The sequence below is a fragment of the Tasmannia lanceolata genome, unplaced genomic scaffold (assembly GCF_043159265.1).
Source record: "Tasmannia lanceolata isolate RefF3 unplaced genomic scaffold, GAP_Taslan_0.1 ptg000018l, whole genome shotgun sequence".
Taxonomy (NCBI): Eukaryota; Viridiplantae; Streptophyta; class Magnoliopsida; order Canellales; family Winteraceae; genus Tasmannia; species Tasmannia lanceolata.
Window position 1 is genome coordinate 2,987,189 of NW_027518695.1, and position 12,753 is coordinate 2,999,941.

Sequence of the window (12,753 nt, forward strand, 5' to 3'; positions counted from 1 at the left end):
TAAAATTCTAAAAGCTGGATAAAAAAAATAAGGGAATGTCCGATCTACTATGAAGAAAGCTACGCCCATCAAAAGACATGGAAAATGAATAAGAAACTGATGAACAAATTAATAATTGAACGACCACAGAAAGTCTTTTCCTATTTAATTGGTTTGTAAGAGCTTTCTGGGAACTGTAATAACCCTTGACAGCTCTTTAAATAATAAACTACAAGTTGGGTTAGCTCAATTATAAAAACATGGTAGTGCTGATATCATTTCCCTTTGTTATCCCTTTCACACAAGATAGGGACATCTTCCAAAGGTCCTTTAGCAAGAAAAGGGTCAGAGTTTTCATGCAAAAAATCCAAAAAAGACCAGTTAAATCTTTGAATATCATCCGAGAATATTTCATGATATTTCATGATTCAGAGGAGTTAGCTGCTGCTCAACTACTATACACGAGAATAAAAACTAACAAAATTGAGAAAGTGTGATCATGAATGGAGGAAGGCTTTGGATTTACTTCCCGCATTGATTTCTCAAAATCTTTGAAGAAAAAAAACGCTGCTAGTACCTCAGTGAAAAACAGATGATCAGCCACTAAAACACTGGTAATCTGAATCAAAACTACATGGTTGAGTTTGAACGATGGGCATCTGCGAGAACCAAAACAATGTCCCGTGCCCACCGATCCCTAAAATATGGGGGGAGGGAGAAAAGCTTATTCTACGACTGGTTGTATATATGTTACAAATACACTTTTGAGATTCCTGGCCTAAGCTAACTCTCAAAGGGGTGGGGAGACTAATCAACAAGTCACCAATACAAGCAACCATCAAGATCTGGTCAATGTCGTTACGTCACTAGGAAAAAATCTAACACTGCCACATTGTTTCAACTTGACAAGAGAATCTTGTGTCTTACCAAGTCGAAGATCCACATAAACCGAAGCGAGCACCACCGTTGGATTGTTTGGCATCATTGATAGAGCTTGTGTGATAAGCCGGTGTGCCTGCTCCAAATCACCGTGCATAGCAGAAATGGCAGCAAGGTTTACATATAGGGCTCCACGAGACTCTTCGGGTTCGAGGAAACCCCGGGGCTCTTCCTTGGAAGTATTATTTGTAGTCACATAACCATTCAGCTCCTCACCATCTCCACCCTTTTCAGTTCTCCATGTTTCTCTATCTTCATCACTGTAAGGCAAGTCAACATTGTTCCCGTCTGAAATGTAGACAGACAAATGCTCTGCAGCTTCTTTTGGTCGGTTCAGGCGACAAAGGGCCTCTGCCGCATACACGTGACCTAGAAAAATGAATATTCTGGAGCATTCTGGTAGCTGCAGGAGTGCTTTGGCGGCCGATAGGGCTTTTAAATAGTTTTCTAAGTTAAGTTCCACATATGCTAGGTCTGCTAGAACAGCTTGCTTAACCATGTGATTCTCTTTTCTACACATCTCCTCATAAGCAGAGACGGAGCTATGGAAGGTGGTGTTTGAGCTAGCACCACCCCCTTTGGGGTCGCCATTCGCACTCGCCTGAGTATAGACTGCTGCAAAATTTGCTGCCTTTGAATCCCCAATGGGCAAACTCTCGTGGTTTGAGTTCTTAATCAACTCATCTTCTTCGGAGGCAGACATTGAAGCACTGGCCTCTGAAAACTTCAACTCAAGAGCATTCAATAGATGCAGTGCGTTGAGCAAACACTGCCGAGTGTAAGGAATCGAGAGCATGTGTCGATCATTGGCACTCACTAAGCCATTCTCTCCCGTGGAATCCAGGTGCCTATTTTCGACAACCACTTGCCGCCATTTCCCGTTGCCAACAACATGAACTTTAACTTCTTTGCCATTTTTAGTAACACCGCTGGATTTCAGAAGTCCCTTCTCAAGTGCCAATAGACAGCACTCGGCAAGTCGGAGCCAAAGCAGGGGTCTATTGTAGAAAACTGAACTGGCTTTTTGAAAACAGCTAGCGGCAACCATCGGTCTCCCACATGTCAAATACTGCAACCCACAGTTGTATACAATGAGGAGAGACTTATCCTGCGAGAAAGTGGAAAGTTTCAGAGGCTTCTCAGATTGAAGTGAGGAGCTGTTCTTCAATGCCTTTGAAAAGAACAAAGTTGAGGTGTGATGTTTCCTTAGCTGATGATATATGCATCCAAGATTGTTGTTGAACATACTAGACATCCCCGACTCTGTCCTGTTACCGGACATTGTCAAGAGCTTTATAGATTTGCGATGATTACCACGAGCGTACTCTAGCTGAGACTTTAAAAGCAATGCAGTGGAGGTATCTCTACTGCTACAACGTGCAATGTTCATAGCTAACTTGACTTCACGCTTTGCCGCTTTCAGGTTTCTACTGAGAAGCAAAAATTGGACCTTGTAAAGATGCAATTTGATCTTAAGATCAACGGCGGGAGGAGGCCGTCCAGCTGGTGTTCTTGAGAGGTCATTCGAGGATGGGAGAGCAGAGGGCCTTGCCAAGTTCTGCCGCGTGATATCCAGTGTCGACAGAAGGTTTTCGTAGTCTGCCTCGTCAGATAATGTTCTTGATAAAGGGCTTTCTGGGGCATTCGCACCAGCCGTGGAATCTGAATTAGAAGCATCAGGAGCTGCCAAATTGTTTGGTGTGGAGGAAACTTTTACTGCCTGGTTTGAAAGTAGATGTTGTGGAGTGGTACCATTATCTCCATGACTAATCATGTAACCAACACCAAAAGCTTTTTCCAGATACTGAATGACATCCTGAAAACCAAAAGAATTACAAGGGACTGTGATACTGGTAACAGATCAAGGTTATATAAATTAAACAGTAATCATAGACTTTTGTAGTCGCAAAACAGAACATTGGGAATAGAGCTTCTAGCTTAATCGGTCAAGGCTTTGTACTTAAACCTTGAGGACGGAGGTTCAATCCCACCTTACTTACCCCCCACCCCCCCAAAAAAAATACATTGAATTACTAAAACATTCTCTTTACATGTGACATTTATGAATTCAAAAGTATTACCAGGGCAATTTTTATCGGAAAATGTCATAATAAAGTAATGATGGTTGCATTGCAATAATGATAAAATACACTGATTTGATCTAGCAACAGGAACAAAAAAAAGGTACCTCCTCCACCCTGGAGACTCCATCTTCTTCCGCCATGTTTATCTCATGGATACGATAAAGAAACCATTGCTTTCTTTCTACAACTTCTCTTTGTGATCCCTTCTTCCACTCATTTAGCTTGTCTTTTATAAAGTGCAGTTTATGGCTTATCACTACATCGGGGGCACCCATTACGCCAGCTTCTCTCCACTAATCACCCAAATGCTCCTCCATTTTAGGGATTTCGAGCCACACTAGCTCAGAGCGAAAAGGAATTGGCCCCACAATTCCAACCTAGGATCCAAAAGTACAGGGCAGTGATCCAATATAGTATGGGGGAGAGCATTTTGACAAACATAAGGAAGGATAGATCTCCATAATGGACAAATGAGGAAATGGTCGATCCTAATCCTAGAATATCTTGCCTTGCCCCGTTCAGTGGAAAGTCATTTAGTTCATTACTGGATATAAAGTACGAAAAGGTTCATGCTGGAACTAGTTCTACAGCACCCAACCCTCCCCTCTACAAACCTTGCGACATTAAAATCACCTATGCACCATGGATTAGACCACTAGCTCCTGATTTCGTACAATTTTTCCCATAAAGATTATGGTCAGCCACCCGATTTGACCGATATTCCCCCGTGAAGGTCCACTTAGAGTTTTAACTATTTGCTTCAGGACAACTGTACCGGATATCTTAACAATTACTTACTCAGACAGTGGAATTTCTTAGGGAGAGGCAGATTCTTATTGTTGACCATTGTGCACTATGCCTTGAAGCGAGGGAATTGGTTAATCACTTACTCCTCCATTATAAGTTTGCTAGAGATATCTGGAGTAAGTTGCTTTGCAGATTTGGCATCTCTTGGGTTTTTCCAAAATCCCTCTTAGAGATTCTAACAGGATGGTCGTTGAACCCATGGAAGGAAAAAGGCAAAGCCTTGTGGAATGTCTCCTTTCTAGCAACTTTATTGGTGATTTGGAAGGAACGGAATGCTAGGATATTTAAAGGAAAACCCAAGAGCTCTTCCGACCTATATGTCAAAGTGATTGCTTTATCGGTTCATTGGGCAAAATCTATCCCTTTTCAAATTTGTATCGGCCTATGACATATGGGAGAGATGAAGGGACATCTGCACATCTGCTGAGTCGAAACAGAAAGTGGTTCAAGAGTGGGAACCCCCTCCTCCTGGCTCCTTAAAACTCAATTTTGACAGCTCTAGCCTTGGAAATCCAGGCCCTGCAAGTGTGGGTGGAGTGTTGAGAAATGAGTCTGGAGGTACTATGGGCCTATGTGGGTCCTATTGGCGTGGTGGACGCCTCAGAAGCGGAGGTGCGTGTGGCTTATCAAGGTTTGGAGCTAATTGTGAGAAAAAGTATTAATAATGTGATGGTAGAAGGTGACTCATCGAATGTTATTTGTTGGCTGAAAGGATCTCATAAACCGCCATGGAGGTTTGACAGGTTGTTCGATGAAATGTTTGATTGGATGAGTTCCATTGTGGTGGAGGTTCATCATGTACGCCGATCTGCGAATAAGGCAGCAGATAGTTAGCACTTTAGCTAGAGAGGGAGTGTCCAACGAATCTCTAGCCATATTTGATTCTCTTCCTCCTTGATTATCTTTTATTGTATTGTTTGTTCCCTCTTTACCTTTTAAGTACACTGACCATCTAATTCTTTTTTAATAACATTGGCTACAATTTTCAAAAAAAAAAAAAAAAAATCTTAACAATTACTATTCAAAAAAAATGTCACCGGATGTCTCCCCTTCACTTCCTCTTCTAATCCAAAAGCTCCCCATTCCATGTGTAAAGAGTCCCTCCTACAGCCCTCACTGCGTCAATAACGGCATCCAAGTTCTTTGATGGCTGCTATGTTCATACAATCCATCTTGGTTTCCTAGATACAGAGGAGATCGTGTTTGTACTTTAACATTAATTGCTTCACATGGACCTTCTTCTCCAGGGTCCCCAGCCCTCTCACATTGCAAGATAGGATATCCCTCCTTCCCTCTCTGGATTTACTTGTTTAGACTCCTTCATAGTCGACGGATGACTAGAGACGCACCATCTCCCTAATCATTCTTCTCGATGCCTCAAATATAGCCCTATGTCAGATCTCGCTATATGTCCCTTAATTCCAACCTCTAAAACATCCTTCCGAGATCCACTTCTCTCCATGATTCAGATAGCCCCATTACCCTGTCAGTTTCCACCACATGGCTTACGAACTGTTCACTTAGGGGCCGTTTGGATAAACAGATTTTAGAATCTTGGATTTCTTCAAAATTGTAGTTGGGAGACGAGAGAAGAAGGAGACCGTCCGTTTCGCTTCTCTTTAGAATCTTGGATTTTAAGTAAGAAATCCAGGTTTCAGAAATCTCTCCCTCATCCCGAGATTTCTAAAACCTGGAAACATGGGATGATCTCCTACTCTCTTGCTGACGGAAAGAAGCCTTCTTTCCGTCAGCAAGAGGGTAGGAGATCATCCCATGTTTCCAGGTTTTTGGCTTCTTTCTGGCAGCAAGAGAGTAGGAGATCATCTCATGTTTCCAGGTTTTAGAAATCTCGGGATGAGGGAGAGATTTCTGAAACCTGGATTTCTTACTTAAAATCCAAGCTTCTAAACATAAGTAAAATGGACGGTCTCCTTCTTCTCTCGTCTCCCAACTACAATTTTGAAGAAATCCAATATTCTAAAATCCGCATATCCAAATGCCCCCTTAGGTTCTGAATAGGTCTTTGTCATGCTATCTGGTAAAGCTTCCTCGCCTCCTCCTCAGCAGCCTGAACAATTGCTAATCGATTGCATTCCCTCACCATTGAGTCATTGTCCCTATGCTTTCTTTTTTTCCTTTTTTCTGTGATTCTCCTTCCAAATCCCCTCCTCACTACCAACTTTTACACCATCCCTTTGATTTCTTTCCATTTACCACTATTGAAAGACTACTGACAAGGGTTTGGATCATTTTGAACATCATCTGGGTGAAGTGACTGATCATCTACCCCCTTGGACATAAATCTCTTACCTGCGTTGACCTAGAAGAAGAGAGCAAACCAGCCAATCTCACATAAAGTCTACAGGGCGTACCTGGGCTAGCTATCACTTTTGGCCTCCAGAAATTCATCCTGTTGCGCATAGCACCTCTTGTTGGAGAAGCAGTTTCCAGGTTCCTTCGATAGAGAGATTCTATTACCAGACTAGTCGGATCAGGGTGATGAGCCAGTAGAAACTGCAATTACGTGCCCAGGTATGCTTCTTCTGCATGAGCAACTAGAGATAGGTTTGATTGAGTTGATCTGATGCAGCACCCAGAATTTTGACCATGAGATACGTCTTCTACTAGAATAGTAGCATTAGTATGTGTCAATAGGGACAAGTAGTTCTCTATCTATGACTAACGAGGGGATAGGGGTAGATGGTGATCTAGTTTCAGCCTCCATTGTGAAGCTGCTTTCAACCATTAGATAAAGATTGCAGGAGGGCGGATGGACTTCTTCTTCCTCGGCTCTGCAGCATAACACTAACACGGCGGAAGCATCCAGCAAGTCTCTCATTTGAGGTGATGGAGAAGAAGCCTGTTCCTCGTTTTGAGTTGCAATTTGAAGATAGATCCGGGGAGAAAGTAATTAGATCCAGTTCAGTTGTCACATGCAACGATGTGATAGTGGTGAATTGGGTTTGACTCGCGAGCCTTGGGATAATAGTTCCTGCATTAGGCCCAGCTACGTCCATAATGGGTGTGAGAAACCCGCAAATAGGGCCCACGATAAAACGGTTGATATAAGTATCGGGCCTACTAAGGGCGCTGAGCCCATCGCCAAGACTCCCAACACATTTGTAGACCGCCCTCGACCTCCCACTGGTTCCAACTCGACATCTTGTGTGTGCTGAGTAACCCTCACTGAACTGTCAAATGTCTGGCACAGCTGGACTCTATAGGCAATAAATGCGCCCACTGTTGCCCCTGGGGAATTTCAGGGGATAATAAGGATGAGCCAATTGTTGGCAACCATGCAGTCCAAGGTGACACCTGCCTTTAAACCACAACTCTCATCGATCAACGACAGAGATGGATTTGCTTCCACCTGTATTCCAGTGTAAGAATGAACAACAATGCATCTTAAACGACTGTATTCGAAATTTGAATAGTTTGCCTCTTTACTAACATGCACCAACAATGGCAGAATCCGATCGCTCTGTCGATAATCAACTCACTGGACGAAGAGTAGTTTTTCTCCTTGATTATTGACCAAGGGATGGAACGTCCAGCGCTTGATTTCTGCCTTATGTTTATCTTCACCAGTTTCCCTAGTGCTGATTGTCTGTAAGGCATCACTATCCAGCTTCTTTTTCGAAAGCGCCCAGAAGACCACCGAGTCAAGAGATACTAGGATAACTATGGAATATGGGGCTACTGATGAGATTTGTATCAAGATTATACCTTTCCCGTATCCATGGCCTGCCCGGCATGATTTGTCAGTTGCCAGCACTCTGCCTATCTTCTCTCCTATTGCCCGAAGGTTATTTTCGCACCATTCTTGAGGGTGAATGCCTGATATCTCTCACCATGTAGCCATCATGTTGATTAAGAATTTAAGGAACCAGTGAGCTAAATCTTCAAAGGGAGACACCACCTTTCTACACCACAGTTGCATTAAAGAATGTGTTTTCTTCCAGCGGGATATGATTAACACGTCAAAATCATCTAGTCGATAGAAATGAATCCCATCTTTGACTCCACTCACTCGGACTAACCAGTTCTCACGTGTTTTGAGAGTCCCAATCCACCTATAGCCTCCATTTTTACCCCCAAATCCCTCTCCTGAGTTTGGGATGGATTTGAGAATGACAGTTCCAGGAATCTAGGAAGGCCTCACCCAATTGGTGATACATCCTGTACCTGGCCCATACCCTCCAAGTCCATTGCTGGATAAGCGTCTGCAACGGAAATGACAATCTCCTCCCTTGTTGCTGAAATAATCCACCCAATTGGTGATACAACACAGGGAGGTTCTGATCGTTGGACAACTAGATCTTTCCACAACTCCACCAGGCCACTCTTCATTTGAAATCAACGACGCAGCACCGTGAACATTTCCAGTTGCCAAGTTTTCTTACCTTTGTCTGGTTAGCTGCCCTCCGAACCACATCCCACCTTCCTTCATCTGTGGTTACTTCTTCTCTTGGCAAGGATTCCCCCTCAACTCTGGTTACTTCTCCTTATCTTGGCATGGCTTTGTTCGTTGGTTTCTATTCTAATGATTAAATAAGTGTAGATCTATATTTGGGGTGTGTTTGGCTATGTTGAATAACATGTAAGGGTAGTTTAGGCATTACATGTAGTACTAGGGGTATTGTAGTCTTTGTACACTATTGCCCTATTTGGGGCCTATATATATCATATACATGAGGAGCTCCATTGTGGAGACTCTCCATATTCACTCTTCTTCCTCTCTCTAACCCTAACTCCATTTCTAACCGGTCACATCTATAAATAATCTTTCAGTATTATTTTTAGTTCACAGAACCATAAGTTTCTTGATATGGAAGACTATGCAAAAAAGTAGACAATTTATAAGACTAAACACATTGTCAAGTAAGAATCAAGCCATCAAGACTGTTATTTGTCACGAAAATTGAATGTATATATCATAAAACTCATTCAATAGCTTCGCCATCTTGGTTAATATTTTTAACAATTTTCAATCTTTTTTATTTTAATGGGTCAAGCATATCAGCAAGTATAAGCAAGCAGAGAACTAATAAATTAAATAGATATTCCTAATTGTCCAGATGAGAGCCCATAAGCCACCATGCTTCAGTATTCAGAAGCTTACCATTAGTGCCAGAATTATCATAGATATTTATTTATCCTACAAAATCACTAAACAGCCAACTGACTGGCCATATACTAAAAAACAGCCAACTTAGAACATGAATTTGTCAACCCTAAAGCATTTTTCATGGGAAAATCACATCATGCATATAAAACAATGAGTCTCCTGAGGCAGAGAAGCAAGGCGTAACATCTTCAAAATTAGAACTTAAGCAATGAGTAACATCTACAAAATTAGAATCATTCAAAAAAAAATCTACAAAATTAGAACTTACTGCGGCTTTCAATGCATCGCGTGAAGCCAGTGCAACATCCAGTAAAAGAAGGCATATATGAAGGGCCGTTGTCTGCATATGAATAAAAATAATGAAAAAATAAATGAGGCGCCATAATAACCTCCAAAAAATATAAAATAATCAACAAAAAAGTAGTACCTCATCTATGGGTGCTATATTTTGATATAGTGGTTCAAGAACAGATAACGCATTTCCATATTCGTGGAGATGGAACAAGATAATTGCCTGAATAACACAAGATGATTACTAAATATGTCACACCATTAACTAGTAAATCAAAGCCAACTAAAACGTTCCATAAAGGTAAGTAACCCGGATTTCTAGCAAATGATATAGTAATTTTGCTGAGGTCAAGAGAACATACAGTGTTTAGCATTGCTACAGATGTGTCAAATTCATCTGTATAGTCAATACCAGTTGCATTTGCAGCGAAAAACTGATGTGGATTAGTACTGCTGCCTTTATACACTGAAACAGCACTACTTCCAGTGTCGCTGACAACATCAACCTGTAGTCCAGATGCACGAGCAAGGTCTTCGTTTCCCTTCTAAATCATCATTAATGAAATGGTCAACAAAGAAATATTTCCAAAACACATATTATATAGAGCTTTAGACTACCAGAAATAAAATTTAAAAAAAAAAAAAAGAACAAAAGAAAGAAAAAGGCACCCTTCAATTTGCTAACCAATTTTGCATCAGATGGAACCATGATTTTAAAAGGTGACAACTGGAGTGAAGTGGCCAAGTCGAAAATAAAGTAAAACATAAGCTTAGAAATGCAATAATGCCTATGCCCCACTAAAATATTTTTTTAATAAAAAATATTGAAAATGGAAGAAATATGGGGTGACCAAACTTCAGGGTTCCAATTCTCCTCATAGTTTCTTTTTTCGTATTGTTGTAACCAAACTTGGGGGTTCCAATTCTTGGATTTTCTTTGCTTGGATCATCCTCCAATTCTAAATCAAATCTCACAGAAAGAGACAACGCGGAGGGACTCAAAAGAAGAGATATACAAAATAAATGGAGAAGAGGTGTAAATTGAATAAACCAAAATGCTCCCATAGCTACTTGCTGCTACACAATTTTTGTGTAAAGAGATTTAGAAACAAATAAACTCCAATTGAGGGTTAACGATTTAAAAAAAAAAAATTGCAACAAGAATTTATTAACGAAAAGAGAGAAAACAGAAAGAAGAAAGCCTTGACTGAGACGACCAAGAGAACAAACACAAGAAGCAAAACACTAAAACCCAACCAAACAGGAACAGGAAGTACTCACGGATCACAATAGCATCTCTATGGCGCACCCACCCTGAGCAAGCTCATTGGCAACATCACTAGCCAACCAATAAACATGATGGAAGGACTGAGGCTATTATTGAAACTTTCATAGGCATTTTGTAAAGGAAATGACAACTACATTTACCATTCAGAAAACAGATAACTACATTCATTTTGATAACAGCACTCCTCACATTATTAAACACTTCCTGTAATTGGCTGTTGATAGCTTTTTGGGAATTATAAAAGCTTCTGAACAGAAGGCTAATCAGAGAAGCATAAATGAAGAAAGTTGACATTATTGAAAGAAGGGGTGCAGCTATCATTTCCCTTTAGTTAACTCAAGAGATTTTGGTTAAACAAGGAGGTTTTGGAAAGTAAAATCAGAAGCTGGAAACCATTATAGTGCAAGAGATAAAAAAATGCATCGATTTCTAAGAATAAATATAATTGCAAGATGAGACTGCTATCATTCACCCAATTCACAACCACCTAAAAAAAGAAAATAATCAATATGACCGTATGATACTAAAACATCGCATAACATGATGATGAACGAGTTCCAAAAGTGAAACCTACCTTAACTTTATTTAGCACTTCAAGTAATTTTCTAGGATCGAAACAACCATCACGAAAGTACTCTGCTACAGCAATATTATGAACAACCTGCGACAGTAACAAACATATGACAACCAAAAAACAATAAGTAGAAAACACACATATGAGTAAGAGTGTGAGCTCTAACCTATCGAAACGATCAACATAAACAAGCATAGAATACATGGATTCACAAGATGAAAAGAGTCGCAATATAAATGAAGTAATGAATAATAACATGTCGGATAAATTTCAGAAAGGGCAATTAATTTAATAACTTTATTCATGGTATTCATTTAGCAGTTTAACCACTGAATTAATGCTCAATACAAATAAACCTATCAGTAGCCACTTCCCTGAACTAGTAAATAACTTCCTTTAATAGAGCTGGATATAAATCAAACTTTCCCACTAGTCAAAACCATTCAAATCCGAAATAGGAAAATGCAATGCAGTCCAAAAGCAGCAACATGAATACACAATCAAATCAAACACAAAATTTAATTTTTTTTCATTTTTTGAAGAACCATTATGCCTAAAAAAGGATATGCGTTTGTGAACAAAGAACGCAACAAATCAAATCAGAACAGGATCCAGTCGATCTCCCGCACCAAAACGAAGAAAATAAAATAAAAAGGGAAACAAAAGGAGCCACCTTTCTTAGCCATTCGTTTAAAATGATAGCAGATGCAGATAAAAAAAAAAAACAGATATAGAGAAACAAGAAAGGGGGAAAAGTAGGGGTGCCTTTGGATCGTCTTGTTTCTTGTGCAAGAGCTGATTCAAGACATCAATGCATTCGGAGAATCGACGGGACTGAAATAGAACACCGGCATCCTTCGCGAGGCCGCCGATGACGGAAAGAGGGCCGTCATCGTCCTGCGTAGATCCGTCTCTGTTCAATGAAGAATCTCGGGAATCCATTGTGGGATCGAAAGTGGTCCGATCTGAAAACCCTAGGGGGGATTAAAGAAACCCTTTTGCTTATCGGGAATACTGGTTCGAAAGACGTCAAACCCTGTTCGGATTCGGTTCGTAGGGTTTAGGGATTCTTTCCTCCATCTCGTGATTTTAGATTCGATTGGGCAAAAATAGAAAAGAAAAGGAGCGTTTTGAGAAGCTAGGGTTTTATACCATTCCAGAGAGAAACCCGGCTGCGTCGGATTGCAAGGAACTTAAGCTGCGAAGCTAAGAAATGAGGATGAGAGAGGGAGGCTTTTTTTTCATATTATTGCTTGTAATAGTGGTGTATTTGGTTTTGTATATACAGGGGATATGATTTTTCACCCCCATGTAGGATTATGCGCCCACTAGTAAAGTGGATAGTGGCAGACTTTAACACTTGTTGTTGATGTCCAATCAAGTTGTCTTAGGGGCGCATAATCCTACAGTGGGGGTGAAAAAATAATACCCAAAACTTTTATACACTACTCTGGCACAGGTGGGCCCGCTATTGATCAATCCTATCCATCCATCTAATCTAGTGGGCCCTAACTTTGACTCCAAAGCCCGAAATCGAAGCACACCTTATTAAAATAAGTAAGTCTTATGTAAATACAATGAGGCGCCTAGGTGGGCCTGGTATTGATTAATCCTTTCCATCCGTCTAGTGGTCCTAACTTTGATGATTCCATGGGTGAACCCG

At 40.7% G+C, this 12,753-nt stretch overlaps 1 protein-coding gene across 2 annotated transcripts; it reads right to left on the reverse strand.

Annotated features, from left to right (window-relative positions):
• Positions 1 to 561: 561 nt before the first annotated feature.
• Positions 562 to 12,347, reverse strand: LOC143849810 (uncharacterized). Of its 2 annotated transcripts, none has more exons than XM_077359013.1 (6): positions 11,856 to 12,347; positions 11,091 to 11,177; positions 9,591 to 9,770; positions 9,365 to 9,451; positions 9,206 to 9,277; positions 562 to 2,734 (listed from the first exon to the last, which is right to left on the reverse strand). In XM_077359013.1, exons 1-6 carry the CDS (start codon positions 12,030 to 12,032, stop codon positions 818 to 820), a joined length of 2,520 nt encoding a protein of 839 aa, XP_077215128.1. In that variant the 5' UTR covers positions 12,033 to 12,347; the 3' UTR covers positions 562 to 817. The 2 variants fall into 2 exon arrangements, with proteins under 2 accessions (XP_077215128.1, XP_077215127.1); XM_077359012.1 differs by having other exon boundaries at positions 9,591 to 9,773; positions 11,856 to 12,346.
• Positions 12,348 to 12,753: the final 406 nt, after the last annotated feature.